General features: G+C 41.3%; 6 protein-coding genes across 6 annotated transcripts; 2 read left to right on the top strand and 4 right to left on the bottom strand.

Moving 5' to 3' along the window:
• Window positions 1-683: 683 nt before the first annotated feature.
• On the bottom strand, window positions 684-863 carry PHALS_14338 (uncharacterized protein; the record flags this gene model as incomplete). Its single annotated transcript, XM_024730131.1, has 2 exons — window positions 684-723; window positions 754-863. 2 exons carry the CDS (start codon window positions 861-863, stop codon window positions 684-686), a joined length of 150 nt encoding a protein of 49 aa, XP_024580439.1.
• Window positions 864-2,714: 1,851 nt separating this feature from the next.
• PHALS_14770 (uncharacterized protein) lies at window positions 2,715-4,103 on the bottom strand. The gene has a single exon (XM_036407597.1). It carries the CDS (start codon window positions 3,009-3,011, stop codon window positions 2,742-2,744), a length of 270 nt encoding a protein of 89 aa, XP_036263285.1. The 5' UTR covers window positions 3,012-4,103; the 3' UTR covers window positions 2,715-2,741.
• Window positions 4,104-4,113: 10 nt separating this feature from the next.
• Window positions 4,114-4,746, top strand: PHALS_14337 (hypothetical protein F443_14262; the record flags this gene model as incomplete). The annotated part of the gene is made up of 3 exons (XM_024730129.1): window positions 4,114-4,297; window positions 4,368-4,660; window positions 4,729-4,746. 3 exons carry the CDS (start codon window positions 4,114-4,116, stop codon window positions 4,744-4,746), a joined length of 495 nt encoding a protein of 164 aa, XP_024580437.1.
• On the bottom strand, window positions 4,745-5,910 carry PHALS_14771 (uncharacterized protein). The gene has a single exon (XM_036407596.1). The coding sequence runs from the start codon at window positions 5,737-5,739 to the stop codon at window positions 5,482-5,484; it is 258 nt and encodes an 85-aa protein (XP_036263284.1). The 5' UTR covers window positions 5,740-5,910; the 3' UTR covers window positions 4,745-5,481.
• Window positions 5,911-6,901: 991 nt separating this feature from the next.
• PHALS_14336 (tkl protein kinase) lies at window positions 6,902-9,356 on the bottom strand (the record flags this gene model as incomplete). Its single annotated transcript, XM_024730127.1, has 9 exons — window positions 6,902-8,121; window positions 8,189-8,376; window positions 8,441-8,509; window positions 8,585-8,644; window positions 8,719-8,799; window positions 8,864-8,938; window positions 9,023-9,088; window positions 9,150-9,251; window positions 9,328-9,356. 9 exons carry the CDS (start codon window positions 9,354-9,356, stop codon window positions 6,902-6,904), a joined length of 1,890 nt encoding a protein of 629 aa, XP_024580435.1.
• A 4,373-nt stretch (window positions 9,357-13,729) lies between these two features.
• On the top strand, window positions 13,730-16,353 carry PHALS_14335 (uncharacterized protein; the record flags this gene model as incomplete). The annotated part of the gene is made up of 3 exons (XM_024730126.1): window positions 13,730-14,308; window positions 14,381-15,434; window positions 15,497-16,353. The coding sequence occupies 3 exons, from the start codon at window positions 13,730-13,732 to the stop codon at window positions 16,351-16,353; spliced, it is 2,490 nt and encodes an 829-aa protein (XP_024580434.1).
• Between the last annotated feature and the right edge of the window lie 1,429 nt (window positions 16,354-17,782).

The raw sequence follows: 17,782 nt of genomic DNA, 5'->3' as shown, positions 1-17,782 counted from the left end.
AATTAAATCATGGCTGACAAGTCATGAGCTGGAGGATGAGCGGGGTCATCTCCAACAGTGACCTCCACCCAAAAGTAAAACCGAGAGAGTTTATAACCAATCTGATTATTGGCTTGTTCTGTTATATTAAAAGCGACGTGTAGTAGACTCAATTATATCTGAGCTAATACAAAAGTATAGATTATTCAATCTAATGATGAAACTGTCTTGATTGTTTGAAGGGATGATAAATGTCCGTGCTCCTTGCCTTTAAGTAGTGTCATCGCTTCTTTACCACCAAAACGTTGACTTTTTTAATATTCACGATAAAACAGAAATGCAATGTGACTTTCGCAAAATAGCACGATTTTGTATGTGCGCAGTCGTGCAGAATTTTGTGTACTTGATAGTACAGTACATACCCCAATACACCTCTCGCCGTAGTGTGAGTTCATTAGAAAATTACGCAAAAGTAAACAACCCAGTTTACTCCTCTCTCGCTACCCTACAAAATCTGCTCCGATAATCATATTTGCAGCAGAAGTCTTCACCGTGACATGGTTCAGCGAGCCTCCAAAAGAAGCGGTCCATGCGTCCGACGATTATTAATCTGTACTCCGAAGACGTTTTTGATGAGAGCGATCGCAGCAGCAGTCATAGTGCTGAATCGGCTCAACCGACCTCACCTGTAGACATATGGGTGTTCACCAAATAGGGTGGCGTTCTTCGCGCTTTGTCTCTCCACTGCACAAATCACGAGCTCAAACGGCAGACGTGTTGCGCTCTTCGGCTCGTTGCTGCTGAGCTGGATTAAATTTTGAGAGCTCAGCTTGCCCACCATCTGCAAGCGCATGAGTTGCATCGTCGCTTATTTTTCGCTTCATGCCATGATTATAGTTACAGCTATTTAAAGTTATTCGTTATGCTGGTTTGGGGCCCTTACTCACTTATGCTTGCGAATCTCCTGCTAACGCCGAGAGAACAACGAGCACCCAAAATTTGCACTACAAGCTCTTTTTGACTTTGTCTGTGTATCTTCCTTGAGGATTGCATCTTGAGAGAAGAGCGCTAACATAAGTCGTACTTCATCCGCGCGATGGGATGGGGAGGCCGCATAGTTTTTTTGTCACACAGCTTTGCAAGCCAGCTTCAGTGAAGCAGACGTCCGACTAGAGCGTCGTTTATTGCTTGACTTTGCAAAGTGCATAGCACGACGCGAATGTCAAAATGAGGTGCCTTCAATTCTTGATAGTAACATCCCTCTCGTTTTTGGTACAACTGTTAAAGCTATCGACCAAGTATCGAATTTGCAAGACGACTGGTCCCCACTATATGTTGAACGTGTGCTGCGACGGACAATTCTGCCTCGTCTCCAGAGAAATGAGAGAAACAAGGAATCGACGCCAGGGCAATCTTGCCAAAGGAGAACTTCATAATGAGGAAATTACATCTTTTTCGTCAAATATCACTGGTGTATCCACCGATTTATATAATGCTCCACGTGGAAGTGGGTCACCCAACTCATCAAGCAGCGCCGGCGGGGGACTATAGCCGAATATGATATATGAAGTCTTTTACAACTATGCCATCGTACTGAGCGGCTTGAGGAACACTATGCGGCTCAAAACTATTAATATTAGAATCAAATGATAGCTGAGTAAACGTGGACGGTAGATGCACTGCTCCATCTACTACAGGACCCACCCATTCGACTGACTCGCTAGAGCGGGGTCGAGATTTGGCTTTATTGATTTTTCGTTGAGCGCAATGTATACTTGCATTTTTCTGAAGATGTAAAACTGCTACTCGATCTCCTTTTCGTTACTATCGCAAATTGGCCAATGCAGCATTCCCATAGCTTAGTCTTAGAGACTACAGATACAACACGTTGTGTAGGTGTATTAGTTGGTGGACAACATTCAACATGAATGTTTGCCCCGATATATTCATGTGTATGTTGCCTTTTTTAGCTTTGCGAGTGCGTCCTGCACTCGGCAAATGACGTTCAAACTCAGTGTTATAAAATTGGTGTTTTTTCAACAAAGCATAGTCTGACCAAAATAAATTAGTGGAACTACAATGTATCGACAAGTCCTCTCCGGCGAAGACTGGAGCCACATTGTTGCGGTATCCATGGAAGTTGAAGCAAGCTATATGTATCAGCATGAATTTCCAATATGCTACTTCTGTCTTCTTCAGAACTAGTGCAATTTGTAGATTGCAACTTTTCTGACTTCTTATTCAAACACTAGTGACTTTACGATATTATTGGATTAATAGTTTGGAACTGCAATTCATTTCGGAACTGTTTATACAAATCGTTTTTTGTATGGTTTATCACCGTTCTGACTTTGAGCCGAACCATGGTTATCGGTATCCTTATTGAGATATATAGTGCCTAGATTTGCACTTTCGTTGATGCTTGCAGCCATACCACACACCATGCCAACCTATACTTTTCTGGGGGCACACAAATCGTGATAAGAAAGTAGAGCATGCTGTTTTGGTGAGTTGATCGAGTAAGGAATGGGCGGCAAGGCGTGTAGCATTTTTAGTTTATCGTTGATATCTGGAGCAAGATGCAACACTTCGCGACTTTCATCTATTTGATATTTTATGACTAAGTATCTGGATCTAGCTTATGTAAAAAATCAAGTTGTAATTCCATTTTTTTATCTTGCTGAAAAGATTTGAGTTTTAATAAAAGATTTTAGTATTTAAAACAATATTTCATATCTTGATTCGCCACTCATATGAAAGAATCATACAACAGAGAAATAAAGCTTTATAGACTTTAAGAATGCAATTCCAGTTTCTCTTCTTTCGGCACCGACTTGCTCGATAATTTGTTTCCTCTGGTCTAACAAATGAGCCGGACGGCATTCCGCACCGCAATCAAGACTAACAGACGATATTGCTATAGTACTGACTTCACTAATAAGCATTTCCACGCGAACAACTTCCAGCAAAGCAGCTTTTTGCTCCACCGAGGCACCAAATGATGGTTCGAATTCGAGGAGACTCCAAGTCATGACGTTAATTATCAACACATGATAAACAATTGCTATAACGAACGTACACCTTCCCTGACGCTATTCATTAATCAAGGCGTGTCACAAAGAGCGAAGTGCCTATTATATCGTCATTGACATTTGCTGTTTAAAAGTTACTCAATGCAAAGTCATAGAGCCGTCAAGTCGTTCCTTTTTTTTTCTGTTGCGATTAAAATGGCTTGTCATCAAAGTGCTTGTCAAAAAAGACTTGAGGATATGTGCTCCAAAGCATTATCACGCAAGCTGCACCTTAAGAAATCCAGAATCTTTTACCCTGCCGTCGAAAGTGTGAGATGTTACAACATCATGACGTTTTAATGCGGAAACAACGCAGCCCATGTCAACCACCTTGTATACACATTTTTCACCTTGAAACGCTCATGTTAATAGGAACTTTGACGATGGTGGTGCTACATTGACCCATCGAAGAAAAGAGTACAATATTTCGATCATTGTCAGAGCCAGACAAACATTTCGCAACACTTGCCCCCCAGTAACTACCAACAATAAACAGTATCATTCGTCGTACCCGTTGGATACAAATGTCCGCACCAACAAAGTGTGCTGACGTAGTACTGAATTGGAAGTAAGCCGAGATTTTTTACTTGTGTTCTTCGCATTTCTTTCTCAATAGTGATGAGGCGAGCCTCATTCGTACGCAATTCACCCATAGAATGTCACGGTTATTGAAAGATGTAATTTCGCCAAATCTCGTTCTCGAGCAGTTGCTTGTTTGCAGCACAACTTTGCTTCGTATGGGATTAGAATCACATTCGAAATGAAAAGTAACATTCTTCTTCACCGTCTAACGCCAATGCTGAGCACTGCTCTTGCAGATTGCTTGATCGTTGTGTCTGATTGAGTTTGGTGTTTATAATTGATCGCAAAAGTGTATTTATGAACATTTCTTATATATTTTGGCTTTCTTTGCTACATGTTGATCAGTTTTACGTGTTGCTGTATTCTATAGCTCGCGAAAACTTTATTAATAGTATTTGCTGGAATTAGACGAAGCTCACATGACCATAGAGGTAATCTGCATTCTCGAATTGGACAGGAAGAGAGATAAATACTAGAAAAGATGCGATTGAGAGACGTGACGCTTCAGCCGACACCTCCTACCCCGCCCGAGATCGAAGGCTACCTAAAAAAATTAAAGCGCAAAACGAAAAGTATTTCCGGTAACTGGAACAAACGTTGGTTCTTTGTAGACCCGAGACGTCGAGAGTTCTGCTATGCAGACAGCAAAAGTAGCGCAATACGAAGTATGCTGGCATGAACCGCATCTTAGTGTTTCATACTTGATAACATTCTAACTTATTGTTGTTGATCCAGGTTCCATCTATCTCGACGATATCACTGCTGTAGTGCAGTTTGATGAAACGCACTTCCAGGTCGAAAGTAGAACGCGCAATTTTTTTCTATGGGGAGAAAGCAAAGCGAGTACCGCATGTTGGGTGTCAAGTCTTGAGAGCTATCGCAAGAAGGTGATCGATTACGAAAAAGATAAAATTGCTTACTCTGCAGCCACAGAGGCGAGGGCTACTGCCGATTTAGCTACAACAGCAAGTGCTGAAAGTGATAAATCACAACGAATGTCTCTAGATTCAAGAAATTCACGGCAATCTGTGAGTTCGACATCCTCTTCTTCCTTAAAAGCAAAGAAGGATGTAGGTGATTCTTCCTCATCTACTAGGTCGTTACCCAAGAATGAGCAGAGACGTGCATCCCCATTAGTCACCAACAATTTACGATCTACCAATGGAACCAAAAGTCGATCCCCTACTTCATCTAGGCCAGGAAAGCAGAATTGCGACCCTCTTCGTGATCGAAAGCGTAATCACGATCGTGACCGGGATTGCACGTACGAGCAAGATCCTAGCAATAATCGTGACCGAATCCGGGATAGAATGCAAGCAAAAAACAGTGATTGCGAACGAAGTCGCACCAGGACCCACCGGGCGCCTAATAGCGGCAGGGCGTCGATCATGCAAGCATGGGCCGATGGTGATGATTAAGCTGTATTTTGTTCCAACTATTCCTTATTTCGCACATAATGAAATTAGCATAAGTAAGGCCTTGTGGGTTTGTCGTCCATATGAAATACTGGATCTCATCATCACAATTCAGATTATCAGTAGCAATTGTGATAAGCTAAATGATAGCTATCTAAATGGGCGTCAATCAAATTTAAAAGAGTACCTTGTATGGGACAAGCGAAATGCTTAAGCATCACTGGGCAATGCTCCAGTCCATCGCGACTTTGACTTAAAGGAAGCCGTGCCAGTGCGAGTTTCGACTGTGTACTCTTGTGCCATTCTGTAATCGCCAAGCTTCGTTTCAATATATCTCACTTCATGATTTCATGTGTTGAGCCTTAACGTTAGTTTTCGCTGGAGCGAACTGGCAGTAAAGTCTGCGGGATTTGCAGACGGTGTGCGACTTGATGTCACATTCTTAACGCAGTGAAAGATCTAGACTGATACGTCGGCGTTTGAATATTCTTCACCGACGCTAATGCAGAAGCTACGGTCTGACCAGTCACTGCAGCGTTATCAATGATGCCGAAAAAGATCCGAAGATAGTTGAGGAAGTGTTGTATACGAGTAATTAAATAATCATAGCTGCCATTAGATGAGTGCGCAAGTATCTCAAATGTCTTTACACCAGGCTGCATCGCCTGTTTAGCGTTGAAGCAAAAATGCATTTAGTAGACATCATTCCTGTCGATGACGTTCACGTTTGTATAAAAGAACCAATTTCAGCATGTTTGATGTTTGAGCTACCGTTTTGATGCGTCTGTGGATGTAAGTAGCAGTGCGCAAGCTGATTGTGCGAATGAAGCTGGTGTTGTGGGATTCTTTACAGGTTGATGTTTTGATGGCTGCACAAATTTTACGTTCAGCATCAAGCTAAAAGATGGATTCTTTACCTATGATGATATCAAAAGAAGCAGTTTAATGGGCCTTGTCAAGGCAGGAGCTTATTTTTCGCCGCAAAACGAAATACCAAATCTGCGGAGCGTGGTAGGCTTTTAGTTGAGTATGACCACACACGATTTGAGTGCCGTGCGATGCATTTGATTCCTCACCTAATTAACTTGTTAGTGTCAAGAAGTCTTTGTCCTTTACCTAATTCCATATCAAAGCCCCATTGTGCATGTTTGTCGTGCAGAACAAGGATGCTCTCAAACACATTGCCCTCCAAAGACCATTCGGACTCTGGTGTTGTCCATATTTGATGTTATACGAGGTGGAAGCCCATTGCTCCGGAAGTTATTGTGAACGACTTTTACCGGGACGATCAAGGTTAGAGTCTGGCTTCAAAGATTAACTTTATGAAGAGATAGCGATTCGACGTATGGACTCTCGCAGGTGAATCGTAAAAAAAGCAGAAACAGAATTCTTGGAATTGGGTAAAACAGCTCGATATAATGTTTAGTTTCTCAACGAATCAAGAAGGTATAGATATTTTAAGAAACGAAGAAATACAAAGCATCGAATGTAAAACATCTGATGATAGCTGGCCTCTGAAATTCATAGTTTTGTAAACGGAGAGAGAATGATCAGCTGACCGAGAGCGAGCAAACGCATATCAAGCCAGATCAATAGGCATGATTTTGAAGACGAAGACTCAAAACACAATGTGATGATGAAAGGATAGTGTTTGAGTATTTCATGTCAATGTTTTGAACTTGTTTGCTAGCAGAGAAAAAAATGACGGCGAGAATAACTTTCAGCTAAAGTGGTCGTTTTCACGACTTCATTATATTAAATTGTAAAAGCATACCAGTCATGATACAGTACGGACTGTCTGATCGTCCTGCGATCATTTTGTCGCGTTCTTAAAAACATGTAAATATGCGGCTATCACGTGGAATTGTCCACCGAAACAGCCGATTGACGACGAACAAGTGGTGAAGCTACTAGAGTTTGAAGCACGCGTGCCGCTGACGGACGTAGACTAGGATCATACTGTAGACATTCGTGTGTCAGCCGGCGAATGATCTCTGGGCATGTGTCAGACACCTTAGGTCTCAGCTTTCCAACCGCCACTTGTTGAACAATCATTGACTCCTCAAGTCCCAGTGTTTGGTATGGAATTTGGTGTGTATCCAATTCAGTAAGCAATACGCCAAGTGAGTAAATGTCAGCTAACTCACTGTAGTCCTCACCCAAGATAATTTCAGGAGCCACCCAGCGAGCAGTTCCTACACCAGCTGTCATAGTTCGTGCAACAGTACGCTCTCGACTTTCACCAAAATCTGACAACTTGGCACCCTTGTTTGAATCCACTAAAATGTTTCGAGACTTAATATCTCGATGAATGAGGGCGGGCTGCAAACTATGTAGGTAGTACACTGCCTCGCAAATTTGCACGCAATAACTCGCCTTGCCATTTTCCCAAGTTAAAATTGAAGACGGGTTGAGGCGCAGTACCGAAAGCAAGTCGCCGGAATCCATGTATTCCATAACTATTTGAATATCTGTAAGTTCATCATCCCAGCATGCACCAATCAGTGAGAGGATGCACCGATGAGACAGCGATGCTAGCAAATTCAGCTCAGATACGAAGTCCTGCACGCTTGTTCCATCCACAGATATTAACTTCTTTACAGCAACTAAGTCTTTACCGTGCAACGCGAGCCACACTTCACCAAAAGCGCCCTTTGCAATTTTACGTGTGTGGTTGAGCTCTTCGCTCGGTATTTTCACCACGTTTGCACTGATGATAGAGCTTTTGACTGGCCGATCACATCCACGGACTGGAACAGTAAATTGCCCACTGCTGCGTCGAGGTTGAGCATCTGACATTTTCTTGCCATGATCAGAGAGACCGGCTAGTAAAATATTGGGCCCTGAGCTACGTCGCTGCTGGGAAAATGCCCGCCCGCGACTACCTGCCCTGTTTCGTGCGGGGTTATCGTTAAGCGAAGGAGGTGAGACGACTCCCACCATGTCAGGTGTATTGGATAAACGATAGCCACGGCTTTTCATGTGATGACGGTAGATAAAGAATCCTGCAACTCCAAACACAAGGATCACAGCTAGCACAACGACAACAATGACCAGAGTACTGGAAGACGAGCCTGCCATAGTTGTTATTAGACAAGATGGGATCCAACATCAATTTGATTTTTGGATGTCAATACTTACTGGAAGATTCACTCGACAAAAAGGCATCGTCAGACACGCAAATGACCGAGTCGAGCAATTCAGTGGCAATACCACTGGAGCATTCGCTGGTTTTGATGCTCAGCGCGCTCTGGGCAGAAAGCTTTCGCAAAAAATTGTGCTGCGTTGATGTTACAGTCAGACTTTGGATGTTGTTTCCGGCAATGTTTCTATAACACTCTTATATGAGTGTGTACATTGTTGCAAATTCGAACACCAAAGTATAATACTCACAGAATATTAAGATTTGTCATGTTGAAGATGACCGGAGGAAACTCAGTCAGTTTGTTGTTCGAAAGGTCTCTAAATAATTGGCAACACTACATCAGAACAATTTGCGTTGGGTATACGTAAGTTTGTTTTGTGATCGGTACGTACAAGGATGTGACGGATGGAAGTGCTACATTAAATGTAGCGATCGCGTTGTCCGTCAAATTCCTGCAGCAATTAAAGATAGATTGTGGACGTTGCATATCAATCACAATATGTAATCGCTCACTTATAGTACGTACAAGGTAGTCAAGCCTTGCAATGCCTCCGAAACGGAGCTGTCAGAATCTGTGATGCTCGTCATGGTATTTTTGTTTAAATTCCTGATCATCATTAGCTCATCAATATCAAATAACAAGATCAAACAAAAGCGCCGACCAAACGTACAGTGTCACAAGATTTCTATTGGCAAGATTGCCTAATTGCGAGGGCAAAGTAGCCAAATTACAATTCTCCATCGTGCTGTAAGGCGCAACAGAAGTTGCATTGTTACTTTCTTCGTTCTCATAAGTAAAACTTCTGCAACTAATCATCAATCAATCATACAGTAAAGATATAGTGGATGGCAGGAATCCTGTGGGTAGAGACCCGAGATCCAGATTTATCAAGATCCTAAGTTATTATACGATAGTATTAGCATTATAAAAACAGAAATATTGCGTTCTTTTCTTACAGTTGTTCTAGCACTTTGGCTGTTGAGAATGTGTTTTGATCAAAAGTGACCGACTTTAAAGACCCCTTTTGCACATTTGTGTCGTCAAAACCTGTAATTTGACTATACCACAGCCAGTAAGAAAGCCATTAGTACTTTCATCTGCAAGCTAGTCTCTTGAGCTAATGATCACAAATACATATTTCTCGTCGCTTCGGCATACTGCATGCCGCTGACTGTGTCGATCTCAGCACTTGGAAAGGCGGCTGCTAAACTTCCACTGGAACTGGATGTCCATGTATCAGACGATGACGGCTCTTTAATAAACACTGTGATTTTTCTCGCTACGGAGTTATAAGCGTCTAGACATTGATATGTACAAGAGGAATTGTATGTGACACAGTCATTGCGCGAAACTTCGCTGCAGCTAGACGACGAGCTGTACTGTACGCATGGATCACCCGTTGAGCATACGTCGCCGCAATTCGTAAGTACAGCTCTTGATGAGGGATTACTACACCAGGAAACGGATGATGAATTAGCGGCTAAAGAGCTGCCCGCTGCCGCAAGTACCAACGATGGAAGAAATAAGCGCATAACGAACTGGCGAATAAAGCAAATATTCGATTGACGAATGTTGTATGAAGGTGAGGAAAGCTGATGGTATTCGAAAATTCTTTAAGGGTTTGTACGGCCAAATATTCCTCAAGGACGCAATTATCGGAACAAAATGCGATCATATATCACATGATTGGATGGCACTATCTTGACATTATATGCTGGCGAGCGTTGGTCATGGGGATATTCGTAGATTATCATAAACAGGTTTAGGTCAGACTGGCCTGATTTTTAGAGCGTTTAATACTAACTCTGTCTACTCCTTAGGAGGAATTAAGCATTGTAATTTGCACCGGCCGCTTTGAAGTATGTAAAGGTCACGTATGAAGTGTGACAGCTGTAGAAGATGATGACTGTTGAGCTATTGCAGTTTACAGAATAGTCACTATAAATAATTACATATGCTTCTTATTTGCTTGCAATGTAGACTCGCGTTTGTATATATTCCTTTCAAATGAAATTCTGTTGAGGCAGACAATAATTTTTTATCAGGTACACATTATCACCTTGAACAAGGAGCACGAAAAAGCTTTCAATGCGTGCATGTCACGCAGCGCGCTGTTACCGTCATGACAGCTGCGAGTCGTCCTGACGCCAAAACAATCTTCATCACATTTCCTCGCCCTATACCACAAACCCTTTTAGCACGTCTTTGGTATAGCCAACACGTCAACACCAAATTGAACTGTCATTGAAATTAGTAATATAGCCACATAGCATACTTATTCGAACTGAAGTAATGTAAAAGTGAAAAAAACTTAAGCTGTTCAAGGCGTATTTATTACGCTCGCTTTATGTAAGTACAACAACTATCCAGTGCCACGAAGGCGTGATCGGACTGCCCGTTATCAAGGTTAATCCCTTCTTTGATGCAAAGCACTGACACCTTTAGAATATTTTGTTTTGACTGCTCTATTCAAAGCTCAATTTATTGTGGAGATGTACTCTACGCAATTGAAATAGCCACTTTAGTAAAAAGATAATCTAGCAGTTTACTACAAAACCTACCGATACCCAGTTTCTCTCTTTTTGCTAGAAGTTACGGTGTCTTACAACTACACGTGAACAGTCTTATCATTGCAGCTGATACAGAATCTTTCGAGAAACTCATTCGATTTTGGACATTGCTAACGCCATCGACATAGCTTTTCCGCCTCTCTAAGCTGCTATCATAAAGTGTCCTATTTTTCATTTTAGGGCGCTTTTTCAGGGGATCCGAACGCTAGGATATACTTGTAAGAGCACAGCCTTAAACTTTGTCGTGCAGCTATATATCATGCGGCAAGAACACATGCCAACAGTTTTCGATACGGTAAAAGTGAGAATGAAGCAGTATTTGATTTTTGTCTTGAGTAACATCCTGTGGGGTCAGTTGACTTTGGAAAGAAAGTCGACCTCAATCATATTTTTCGGATCCAAAAAGATTGACGTCGGCCATTTGTTCATAATGCAAACAATTCCGGTAGCTGTTGTCTAAAACTTCTAATTGCACTAAAGACGGGAAATCTTCGCGAGAGCGATCAGGTTGAAGTGTTCGTTACTCTTCATTTTTTATGCACAACACCTCTTCGCACAACTGTGAAAAAGATCACCCTTGAAGATACTCTGATACGAAAAGATGATCGAACGATAATTGACAAGAACTGTAGTTACGTTCAAGTGAGATTTGCCACAACAGCAGATGCAGTACACGGCGAGTCCGACGAATCCATGAGGAAGCTAACTTTACTATCGCCAAGTTGAGTACCATGATAATTTTTTTCATTTGCCACAGTGAGGTGGAGCTATTTTTACGTAAGCAATGACGGGAACTAAAAATTAGGTTAAAACGATTTGGTCTATACGTCCGAGCACGTCTACTTTATCGACTTCTCTTTCGGTGATAATCAGCCTGTTAGATAGCGCATTCATCAAGCACCAATTTTTGGCGGCAGGTTATATGCCGCGCAAGAAGGAGACATTTGACGCTTTTGTTCGCATGGTCTCGAAGTGGGATACAGCAATTAATTAGAAATGGCTGACATCCCCTATGGTCTAGTAGTAGTTCAAAAATTGCTCGTGGTAATTTGACGTGCGAAAAAGTTTGGAGTCATTACTGAAACAGTTCAGATATTTGACACATGGCATCTGTAAATTTCACCAGCCCAAACATATTTTTATTTCCGGTGTAGGCAATGAAATGAGGCCAAATTCCATGTCTACTGTAAGATATTGGGTATGCCTAAGCCGCTATTTCAAAGCAAAAATGATGTTGTTTTGTAAATGATAAGTAATTTATTTAGTTGCACTTCATAATTTTCATAATTATTGTTGAAGTGGCAGAGCGATTAGCTGCAAATTTGCTGAAGTAGTACACTTCGTCTGATTCCAATGGATCAAAATCATATTCATGTAGGTTCAAATCCTACTTTTGACACTTTGAATGCCAGCATTAACAGCTTTTAGCTTTCATTTTCAAAATTACCAATTTTAAAATAGATTTTAAAAACGAATTAGATATTATTTTACCCTTCAACAATTAAAATAGACGAAAAAGCACTAAAATATCCAATACTTTCAGTATTAGAAAAAAAGATTGTCAGTACATCTCAGAAGAAAAATGCTACAGTTTGTTGCAGGTCAGAATCAGCGCCTCTACAGCTGGGCTTTGGGCGATTAGCTTTAGAATGATGGTAAACGTGCTATTCTTTTTACTCGAAAATTAATAGTACTCTGGTACTAACTGTAACCAGGCTGGACGCATAAATAGTCACTGCAATTTGCAATAGATTAAACAGAAAATCAAAAACGTAAAAAAGTTTGGCCGCACTCTACACCTTTTTGCAGCTAGGCTATGGCTCTGAGCCGGTGGACAGGATTATGGGCTCATATAAAAAGTAATGAATCAGGTTTAGTGAATAAAGTAGGTCTGAACCCACAATAGAGCCATTTCGAGGCAGTCAACAGTTTTTTTCTTGAGTTGCATGCAATCAATCATGAGGCGTGATATTTGTCATCGATAATTTAAAATCCCATTTATGCGACAGACTAGCCTTTCACCAAACTCACTTCAGTACTTTTAAGCTCTGTTCTAAGGCCGTAAAACAATAAAACAATGTATGTGTTCAACTTGTTACTGGTAGAAATGTACTGGATACTTAAAAACATGTAGTTTAAGGTTTAACGTTAAACAGGGTTAGATTTTGCAAAAAAAAAACGACACATTGAAGAAACGACTGTAAAACCTGGTTCCTTAAAAAATAAAAGATGCGTTATCAGTGTTGCCAAATCTGCTTGTTAACCTGTTGTACTTGGTAGCATAAGGTGTAAAAGAAATGACAGACTGATCTCATATTCAATCATTGAGAGAATTCAAGGAAACTGAAGAAACTGCATACTCGAATCTATGGATCTTCCAGCCTGATTCTTACTCTTGCATGCGCACGGCTATGCAATTGAAACCTAAAGCTATCAAGGCGCGCCTAATAGCTTTAGGTTTATCCTATATTTTATTTAAAAGAGACTGCATGCCTTTATGCTTGCGCAAAAAAGGACGGAGAAGACGTGGCATATCTTTCTCAGATTTAGCTTTGACTCTAATGGCTAACTTTTGCCACGAGAGGATAAGATGAGGCATTTGGATAGCATTTCTCCGAAAAGAGTACACTCAGACCTTGTTGCAAGTATATATTCGTGTTATTTTACTGCAACATACACAGTTTGTGAAATTGCAATGCATTTTGATATGCACCGGCCTCCTCATCCTAATCCCGAAAGTAGTCAATAGTTTTTCACCAAGTTTTTGCTTGTAGAAATAAAAGACAGATTACTGGCACGTTAGAAATTCACAATCTCATCTTGCACAAAATTGGCTTTTATATTTATTGTATTTTACTCCGTATACTAACTCTAAACGAGCCTATCTCGTATATTATGATCATTTTTTTATCTCGGTTTGGACGCGACCCCGACAAAAAAAAGTTTTTTTCTGGTGCTGCGCAACCATGACAGTCATGCGCCGACTCTACCTGTATTCCATCCTCCTGATTGGAGTTATTGCGTGGTTTTTGCTTATTTTTATGGCAAGAAGACTCGAAAACCAGGATACAAGCATTCCCATACCTCCCATTTTACCTGCTTCGGATAATCACGCCAGTCCACGAAGAGCTCTCCAACACATTGCTGCACGTGACGACGACAAGACTAATGTTAAAAAGAAAATCAAGGAAGAACGGGTTTTGAGGTCACTGTGGAATGAGATTTTATATAAATTTGCTTGGAAGTCTGAAATTCCGTCTAACTACTTACGTGATAGTCAACACAATTGGGCTTCGAAGCTGAACGAAAAAAATCACATATGGCTTCGTCGATTTGCAAGATTCATCGCGCGTCGAGATATTGGCGACAAAAGAGTATCTCAGCTACTCAAGAATTTTGGAGACACGAATAAAGCTGTGGTAGAACAATTCTTTCGTCTTCGACTTGTCGACGGCTTCAGTGACGTTGCAGACGCAATCTTGGGGAAATTGGCGCGCAATCCGGAGTTCGAAGAGCCTATTTTTTTAACTTACCTCGCCAACAGAGTGCATCCCGCGATTATTTATGACAATTATCTCGATCGCAAAATTTCTATCGATGAAATGTTTGTGAAATAGCTTCGATACATCGATTTGTACAGAGATTTAGATGCGACTGGCTTCAGTGACGATGAAATGTTCCGCTTGATGACGAACAATGGAGTGGATAAAATAAAGATAAAGGTTGTTATCCAAACATTATTTGCACTTATCAAAACGGATCCCTCTCCCTCGGAAAAAAATGTCATGTCAGATATGATATTTTATATGGCCACCAATCAGGCAACATGGGAGAACTTGTTATCCGAAAGTCTGAAGGAAAAAGTGCCTTCTCAGACCGTTTTCTTGGTTCTGCGATTAAATCAGCCTGGTTTTGACTTGAAACTCTTCGAACGATGGATCATGTACGACGAAAAGCGTTACGCCGGTATAACTAACTCAGACTTCAAGCTAAAGATTGAAAAAAAATTTGCAAGCATGATCGACGACATCGCTGATAATAAACTGAAGTATGCGTTCAATTCTTTTCGAGAGGAAATGCCAGCTAGCAGCCGTACTGAAATCGCGAAGCTGTCAGTAGCATTTGTCAAGATGCAAGTAAATCCACGCGACTATTTTTTCAGCCTGCATTTAATCAATCAGATTGATGCCCAGAACATTTATTTCCAGCGATGGCTTTGCTACGCGTTTGTGCTCATAAACCGAGGCGAGTTTACCCGAACAGAGTTGATTGATTTTTTGAGAGAGTTCAAGTCGGAAGCAGAACTCGTGAAGGTGCTCTCTGATTTTAGGACACCTTACTTGATTGAGTACGCGGACAAGATTTTGTTGACCCTAGCATCTTATTCCACAGTTAAGGATGAGGTATACACGGCATGGGAGGTCTCAAACAAATCTCCAGAATATATTTTTAAGCATGTTCTCGAAAAGAAAATTGGTGTAGACGCTGAGTTTATAGCTTGTCTTGGATACATAGAGTTGTGCCGGGTTAAGCACAAAGAGTGGATTTTTAACGAACTCGACTTGTACCTCACACTCAGAGAAAATGAGGTGAATTCAGTTGAGGCAGTGGTCAATACTTTTCATCAGCTTCTTATCAAGAACGATCCCGAGACGAGCGCTGTTGTGAAACGTAGGTGGCGTACTTGTCAACCCAATCTGCAACCTCGGAGTTGGTGGTTAAGGCATGGTTAGAATCCAGGCTAGATCCTCAGTTTGTTTTCGACCTTTGGTGTCATGTGCCTCCCAATTTTGACGATGAATTTTTGGATCTATGGACTCAGTACTATACAACGTTTCGAAAAAAATATAACGAAGCAAGTGATTTTCTCGACTACAACCTCGAAATGTGGTTGATAATTATGCGATCAAAGCCAAAGCTGAGGTCGATCTTGGAAACCCTGCAAGAAGATCTGGTCGTTAAGAAATTTGCAGACATTGCGCTGGAGGGTCTAAACTTTCTTGATAGAGCAGATCAATGGTTAAGTGACGGTAAGAGTCCGGAAGAAGTGTGGACGATTATGTCGCCTGATGTTCAGGTTGATTCCGAAAACAAAATGTTTCGTCGCTGGATCCGCTACGTTAACAAGTGCATGGGTAAAGGTTACACTATTGAACAATGGAATGATTTTGTTTTTGAAAAAAGCAAGAAAAAAGAAATAGAAGTGGTGACGTTATTACGGTCGCTCCTGAATTATGAGGAGACGGGGGTGGCTGCCAAACAATTGCTGTGGGAAATGGCCAGTAATCCTACCGTGTCCTCTAAGGTGTTTGATTTATGGAAGGATCTTGGAGAAGACCCTTACGAATTCTTCGAATTGCTAGATCTTCGTCAGATTTGTTTTAAAACATTTGCTAGGTGGCTCGAGTATTTAGAGGTGAAGAGACCACTTACCAACTTCGAGGAAGAATTTAATGCCATGTGTATGAAGATTTCGGACAGGCGCCAATTAAGTCAGCCAGTGCTACGCATCCTGCTGAAAAAGATTCAGAGTCCTCCGAAGGTAAAGGCCTTTGCAGAAGACTTGCTGCGTGTGAGCAGATCAGATTGATCACAGATCATTCTGATCATCCACCCTTGTAGTCCTTAGGTTGTCAAATAGGGCGGACAGAGAATAAGATTGGAATACTTACGCATTGTCAGATCATTCCTATACATTAGTCAGGAAAAACTTGCTTCATTGTCGTTTTTAAAACAGTTTGCAATGCCAGGTAGCTTTCTACCCATGCAAACAGCTCTTGCTACTGATGGACCATCAGGCGTATATTATATGCTTGGCACAACGGACAAACTCTTCGTGTTGTAAGCTCTAAAAAATGCTGAAACACACTACAATCGTACAATTACGCCTTAAGAATGTATCACTTGATCCACAGGTTATAATAAGCAGATACTCGAAATTGGATCTTAAATTTGTAGAAGTTAGTAAATTCACCTTTTACAATGCGAACAAATTGTCATATCGAGACGAACAGTCCACTGCAAAATGACTTCACACTCATGCTATTGCTTCTGTTGCTCACGACTAAATTGGGAATGTGTCGTTGCATTTAGTTAGTAAAGGTACAACAGTAGAGGCTCTTGCATGAGAGTCCTAACCAGAGAAGTATACGATTGAATGACAAAATTTTTGCGAAGCCGGTGAATCAAAGTTTACGAGTCAAATTAAAAAGTTTGGGTCCTATCTGTTTTGAGATAATGATGAATACATTCAGCTCCAATGTATATCTCAGTGACCAGTAATCCAGACAGTAAATGTCAGCTGACTCTACTTTAGCCTTCACTCGCAACAATTCTAAGTGAGCGACAAATAGCTAGTATTTAAAACGTCGTGATTATCATAAGAAAAGATAACAATACGACAGGGAGATGTAAGCAGTGTGTCGTATTCAGGCCCTTAATGTGCAAAGAATATCCTCTCGGTAGAAAAAATGTGCTTCTTGCATTGATATGGCAGCTTTTTTCTGCCATAGCTTTAACGTCATAGCGCTATCGTCGGACAATTTGAAGGAGATTTTCAAACAGGATGAAGATTCTTGCTTTATGAATTTCGCAACGGCATCATACGTGGAAGTTTTTCTTGCAACAGTGTCGAGCAGTCGTGTAAATATGGGGGGTCACGAGTCGGGTGTCTTGACTTCCGAACATGAATTTGATACCATCACTCGACTTTTCAGCTGAAGACGGTAAAGAACCGATCATGCTTCCAAAAACTAGCCCACTCCGTCAGCAAAGTCCAAGAGAAGATGACCGAGTCATTGATATGTTTCTCTGCCGAGTGAAAATGTTGGACACAAGTCCAAATCACATGTGTGCGATGTGGGCGCGGCACCCACCAACGTGAATCAAACATAGGCCGATTTTGCGATTTCGTGCATTACCAAAGATCAAGAATTAGCTTTTTCGAATTGACCTGTGTCTGATGATGCGGTCGACCCCGAAGACGAGCTAGTAGACGTCAGCTCAACTGCTGTCAACCC

Source organism: Plasmopara halstedii (assembly GCF_900000015.1).
Source record: "Plasmopara halstedii genome assembly, contig: Scaffold_816, whole genome shotgun sequence".
Taxonomy (NCBI): domain Eukaryota; phylum Oomycota; class Peronosporomycetes; order Peronosporales; family Peronosporaceae; genus Plasmopara; species Plasmopara halstedii.
This window is presented reverse-complemented; position numbering and strand designations above follow the sequence as displayed.

Coding starts and splice junctions, on each gene's coding strand:
- PHALS_14770 (XM_036407597.1), bottom strand. CDS start 3,011: ATGACTTGGAGTCTCCTCGAATTCGAACCATCATTTGGTGCCTCGGTG.
- PHALS_14771 (XM_036407596.1), bottom strand. CDS start 5,739: ATGCATTTTTGCTTCAACGCTAAACAGGCGATGCAGCCTGGTGTAAAG.